Raw genomic sequence first — 6,741 nt, 5'->3', positions numbered from 1 at the left:
TGCTTATTTAAAAGGGAATAAAACATAGTCATTTGAACTTTATTATATTACAAGAGTTCAAAACAAAATAGATAGAAATAAAAAAAGATTTAAAAAAAAACAACACAGCGATTCATTTTCCATCTTGATCCCGCTAAACCTCGTCACCTGAAAGGGGTAACAGCTATAAGCACATAGCAGAATGAGAAATATTATACTGTGAGTGTAGGGGCACAAAATAGCCATGGATAATTATTTAAACTAAAACATTAACATAATTTGAGTTGAATACACAAATTAATTACGTGGCAAAAACTGAAATAAATCACTATAACCACGGTACATAACAGAACAGAACATGGGTCACTAAGTGACAATCACTACAGGGGTTAATGGATCCATGACAAACACGGGACCACAAAGTGGTCAAACAGGGGCCTATGGTTATTTAAGTCTCCCAAGGCATGGGACTCCCGCGGTGGTATTTACAAAAAATAATTGTTTACAAAATCATTGCCAAATAATCTCTAAAATTTAAACAAGCATATCCATGGGTTTTAATATAAGCAAATAGAGTTCAGAAAATAATCCACGTAATTGAAACATTAACCTAACCATAAAACATAATTTATATCAAATGAATTGTGATAACTCAAAACATTCGTAAAATATATTATGATAACTTAAGACATGTAGAAAACATATTATACTAACTCAAAGTATAATAAAACTCACCTTAAAATTGATCCTTAGCCTTATCTACTACAAACTCCCAACTATTATCAATCTGATCGGTCTACTTCCTTTAGAACTTCACGTTATAAACTTTAGCTCTTTGCTTTGCTTACACTAATGCTTACACTGACTTCACTATTTATAGGCCCCCAATTCTTGCATGTCACTCAAGGTTGCAATGCCATCTACTGACATGTCCTTCCCCACGTTTCCGTTGTGGGTGATGCCACCTGTACGTAGAGGCTTCTATATATTTAGGCCATCTGTTTGGCTTTGCTTTTGACTCATGCATTCACCAAGGACTAATGGCAGCCATGTTGTTTCTATTTCCTGCCACGTTATTAGTTTGGCTTTATAAAATTCTTTAGGGTTATCACTCTTTTGGTGATTCATAATGATCCCTAAAATTACGTATAATTATAAGTTAGGTTCACGTCTAAAAACCTCACTACCAAACTATAAAACCTCACTTACCACTTACTAAAATATTTAACGTGTGGTGTCTCACAATTTGTTTCTTTAACAATTTAACTGATAAATTCCTAATTTCCTAAATTATGCATTTATTTATTTTTATTTTTATATATTGATTTATTTATTTATTTATTTATTTATTATTATTATTATTATTATTATTATTATTATTATTATTATTATTATTATTATTATTTTGAGTTCTATTTATTGCAAATTTTAAATCTAACAAAAGAAAATTCGGGTGTCACAAACGGTGGGGACCTCTTTCTGTGTATCAATCACATAACAAATATAACTACCACAACCCTTTCTTAGAAGTCGTTGGGCCGCCATGGAGGATATAATACAGGAAGGGTTAGAAACTTCAGCCCCCATCAAAGACAAGTTCGGGTTGGTTTGGTAACTTGAGGGAGACGTTTTTGGCTTTACAATCGATAAAGGCGTGGTTGGCAGCCAGCCAATCCATACCTATGTGCCAATCCATACCTATGATCACATCAAAGTTCCCAATGCGGGGGGGAATCAAGTCTACGTTTAAGGTTTTGCCTTTTACGAATATAGCACAGGATTTGTACACATCTGTACTACGAGCAAACTTACCAGAAGGAAAAGATACAGACAATATATATCCCAATGGTTCAGGTGTTGATGCCAATTTGGTAGCAAAGTGTGGTGCGATAAAAGAATGAGTTGACCCAGAGTCAATGAGGACATGAGCTAAATGACCACAGACAAAAAGTGTACCTGACACAACATCTTTGGTAATTTTCGGTTTTCCAGGTACTAAGGCGAAATCCCGACCTTGGTGGTTTTGGTCCTTTTTTTTTTCCTCCAGGTCCCGCAGGTCTCCTGACTGGGCCAGAGGGGCTGGCTATAGGATTAACCAGCTTTGGACAATCCCTTAGCAAGTGGCCGACCTGTCCGCATCTAAAACATGCTCCCGTGTCTCGATGGCATTGTCCCCAATGAACCTTCCCACAAGTGGGGCAATTTGGAATAGTGCCACCTCGGGGATTGGTAGGACCTTGGTGGCCTGAGCTGGTTGTGCCCATGTTCACCTTTTTATGAGGTGCAACACTGAGTCTTCTGTTATCTCTTTTCCAGAATCGTTTCTTGTAGCTTGGTTCTCCGGAACACGAGGCTTTAATTCTCTTTTCTGCTATGTATGCCCGGTCCACCACTTCTGCATAGGTTAGCAATTTCAAGACCTCAAGCCTGTCTTTAATTCCAGCATCTAATCCTGCTTCAAATTTTCTTACTTTTCGAGTTTCGGTGGGGATGACATATGTTGCAAACCGAGCGAGTTGTGTGAACTTGCTCTCATATTTGGCCACCATCATGGTTCCTTGCTTTAGATGTATGAATTCAGATGCCTTCTGTTCCCGCAATGAATCTGGAAAGTATTTTTCGTAGAATACTTCCAAGAATCTTGCCCAAGTCGTAATTTGTTCTTTGGCCAGGGTGAGAAGCCACCATTCCTGGGCATTGTCTTTGAAGTGAAAGTGGCGAAAGTTACCTTTTGCCTCTCGGTGCAGGGTAGGGCACGAAAAATCTTTTCCATGTCTTTAACCCAAGTGTCTGCTACCATTGGGTCTGGGCCGCCGGTAAATGTAGTGAGTTCAGATCCTGGAACTGTTTTATGGTAGCCGGCTCTTCTCGCCGTTCCGGCATCCCATTGTTGACGTTAGTTTGCAAATATTGCAAAAAGCTAGTAACCGCTCTTTTCATTATTCTTTCCACCGATTTAGTGTCACTGACGGATGACTCACTTTCATTACCATTATTAGCCATTTTACAAAGTAATAAACGAGGTATTATATTCTTAACACAACATATATATAAAATATGTAGCGCAATCTATATTTATATAAAACGCCAATTTTACATTATTTTACAATTCATATTACATCAGTCAGAATATGTTAGTGTCCCATCCCTACGGTAAACAAAAACAAAAGTCAACAAAAAGGGATTAGAACACATCATGATCAACATACAAAAGATTTTCTACTACCCAGATCTAGAGTGGTGGGTCAGATGGGTCGAAAAACCATGGAAAATAGTGCTGCATAAAAAGCTCAAATTCCCATCCCAACTGGACTACACCAAAACACATCCATGCTACCTGGACTGTGAAAATAGGAATGGACCGTATGTGACCCACAAATGCTCGATTGACAATCCAGCCATGTGTCTCAACATATGACAAGTCATTATTAAAGTCAACATTTTGAATATTAATGATCTCTAGTGGGTTAGGGACTGTGGTGAAAATGTAATTCTCAGGGTACACGTTCCCCTTTCTGGCCACAAACTCTGGGGGTAGAGGGCCTATGATATAATGCGGGCGGTCATGACCCGGGGTGATGCCAAGGACGCGAGATGGTCCAAGAAAACGTCTGCGTGTATCGACAAGGCTATGCCTCCATAACAAGTGTGGGACGTCGGTAGGATCAACCTGGATATAAACTGGCCGACTAATCAACCGGGCAAGGCCTGGGTGCAATCCCCTGACTATGTCCTCGGAATCTCCCCAACCCTCAGGTGAGGCGGAGGCAGGGGCGGGGGCGGGATGCTCGGCTAAGATTTCATCTAAATTGATAGCCTGGAGCTCATCTCAAAAAGCATCATCGAGATAAATCTCTGACATTCCTACAACACCAGAATAAACGTGAGATTTTACACAGAAAGACTAACGTTGTAGGTAAATATTTATTATTATTTTATTTTATTTATATTTTACTATATTTTCTTAGCTATATAGTTTTATTTATAGATTTATTTATAACTTTTTAAACTTCCTGATCAAATTAAAATAGTATTTTTTTTTGAACCGTTGCTCTGGTACCACCTTTGTTACGACCCAACCCTAAGGGCTTAGGGTTAGACTCGCAACTTACTAACTTATTTTATTTGTAGCAAATTAAATTACGCAAGCAGAAATAAAAATAAGTAAACCAAAATTTTACTTCATCGTACTAATTTTACTTCATTTTACTATTTAAGAAAAAGAAAATACATTTACAAGGCTCTAGTTATTTTATTATTCAGTGGCCGGCCTCGAGTAGAACAAAAGGGAGCGATACAAAAAAAAAGATAAAAAAAAAAGTGGTTTAACAGTAGTCCGTGATCGGGTTCCATTTTGTGGGGTTATGGGTTTCCCCTACATCTCGTTACCTGAAAGGGTAACAGCTATAAGCACACAACAGAGTAAGAAATGTTATGCCAAGAGTAGAGAAAATACAAAATAACCATAGATAGTTAGTTAAGCCAAAACAGTTACATAACTTAATTTGGTAAATAAATCATTTAGGTTGCAGAAACTAAAATACAGAAATTATGTAAATAACTATCCATAACCACGGTACAGAACAGAACAGAGGTCACAGAAGTGACAATCAGAACATAGGTCAATGGATCCATGACAAACAGAGGACCACAAAGTGGCCAAACAGAGGCCAATGGTTATTTAAGTCCCTCAAGGCGTGGGACTCCCGTGGTAGTACTTACAAAACATAATTGTTTATAAGGTTATAGTCAAATATTCTTTAAAATATAAACAAACATATCCATGGGTTTCATTTTAACAAATAGAGTTACGAAATTAAACTACGTAACTGAAATATTAATATAGTTTATAATAATTTATAAAACATAACTTGTATAAAATAAATATGACAAATCAAAACATACATAAAATACATTATAATAACTCAACATATAATATAACTCACCTTAAGATTGAGTCTTACTTTTTCGTTACTATTTTGTTAACTTCCCACTGCTCCTTTACTTCCTCTATTCTCTTTTCTTTCTCTTTTACTTTTCCCTCCGTTCAATTCGTTTTACAGCTGCACTCCACCTTTATACACCCACAAGGCCTAGTGATGATATAATCATTCTATTGGGTGACTCACGCTCTCCTACGTCTTGAGAGCCCAAGTGGCTAATATATATTTTTCCAGCACTACATGTCCTTAATTACTCAGATTAACAAATCGATTATAATCTGATATGAAATCAATTATAATCAGATATGTCATTAATTCAAGGATATCATTTTTATAGATATATATGTATTTTTATTATATTTATTTGTTTAGCCTATTTATTTATTTACTATTTTCTTTTTTAATTTTAATTTGATCCATCTAATATTATAATTTTATATTTTTGTTAATTTGATCCTAAATAATAATCCCTAATTAATTCCATATAAGCTAATGTCAAATTAAATTATATATTTATTATTATTTATTTAAGAGTATATCCTCACATACATCCACAATTATATATAATTATAAATATTTAAGTGGTATTTCATTAAAAGTCAAGGTGTCATAAGGTGGCTCAAGCTCACGCGCTACACCCTCTGTCTCCCCTCTGGGCCGCTCCACCGACTGGTCTCCCACCGGTTGGCTTGTCGTCAGTGATCGCCGCTGTTGTCCCAAAAGATAAGCTAAACTTCTCGCTGGGCCAGTCCTTAGCTCTAGTCCATATTCCGAATTTAACCCCTCCTCCTTAGAGACAAATTTACAGGAAGCATTATCATGACCGATGCGTCCACAATCATAGCAAAACTCCGTTAATTTCTCATACTTATAAAAGACTTTGATCCCATCACCTACTAGTCTTGTGTTATCCCTACGGTGGAGAATAAAACCCTGAAGTAAAGGTTTGAGGACAACAACCTCCACTCTCAATCGAAGAAAATTGCGGTGGAGAAGGAGTCCAGTCGTAGGTGTCTCAACCTCCACCAAACGCCCGATTCTATGACCAATAACTTCCCCATGAGCTCGCGTCATCTTGTCAATCCGAAGGCCATGAACTTGAACCCAAAAAGGACTCCATTGAAATTCCAACTCAGCCGTAGCCCTTCCGAGTTGGAGTGTCTGAAGAACTAGCAGACTGCCCATGACAGACCAAGGTGACTCGTTAAGAACTCTCTGGCGATCCTCAACATCTTCAAACTGAAAGAAATAAATATTGTCATTCCACGGTGTAATGGAGACCCCCGCTCTGGTTTTCCAAGCCCCAAGGAGAATATTGGACACTGCTGGCTTGTTTAAGAGTTTTGGGGCCAAAACCTTTCCCACCAAACATCGGTGAGATACATCTTCACACTCGTCTGTCCCTTCCAACAGCTTAAAGGAATCCATATTCCAACTACAGCTATACCCACACAAACGCCTAACCAACCAAAGGGGCGAGCACCTCCGACAAGGTACCGAACCAAGGGAAGAACCCTAGCAACTACCAATCACCAAGGATCCTCTAGAGTGAAATTTCCCTAAAGTTTCCTAGAGTGTTATATTGTGTGGTTGAGATTTACTGGTAAGTTACATCAGAAAAATTGATGTGACTTACCAGTAAATCTCAACCACATAATGTAGCACTCTAGGAAACTTTAGGGAAAAATCACTCTAGAAAATCCTTGCTCACTACCAATAGGCAGAGGAAGCTCTCACAACTGGAGAGAGAGACAAACAATGAATGGACATCATGCTTCTCTCCTTTCAGGCCCCATGGGGCCCATTATCTAAATTGTTT

The 6,741-nt window shown here is 37.8% G+C and overlaps 1 protein-coding gene across 1 annotated transcript; it reads right to left on the bottom strand.

The window, feature by feature from the left end:
- Positions 1-1,555: 1,555 nt before the first annotated feature.
- On the bottom strand, positions 1,556-2,779 carry LOC145815476 (uncharacterized). Its single transcript, XM_082912223.1, has 3 exons — positions 2,708-2,779; positions 2,216-2,567; positions 1,556-1,908 (listed from the first exon to the last, which is right to left on the bottom strand). Exons 1-3 carry the CDS (start codon positions 2,777-2,779, stop codon positions 1,556-1,558), a joined length of 777 nt encoding a protein of 258 aa, XP_082768349.1.
- Positions 2,780-6,741: the final 3,962 nt, after the last annotated feature.

Source organism: Camellia sinensis, unplaced genomic scaffold, assembly GCF_055761805.1.
Source record: "Camellia sinensis isolate YWXY unplaced genomic scaffold, ASM5576180v1 Unanchor2, whole genome shotgun sequence".
Classification (NCBI taxonomy): Eukaryota; Viridiplantae; Streptophyta; class Magnoliopsida; order Ericales; family Theaceae; genus Camellia; species Camellia sinensis.
This window is presented reverse-complemented; position numbering and strand designations above follow the sequence as displayed.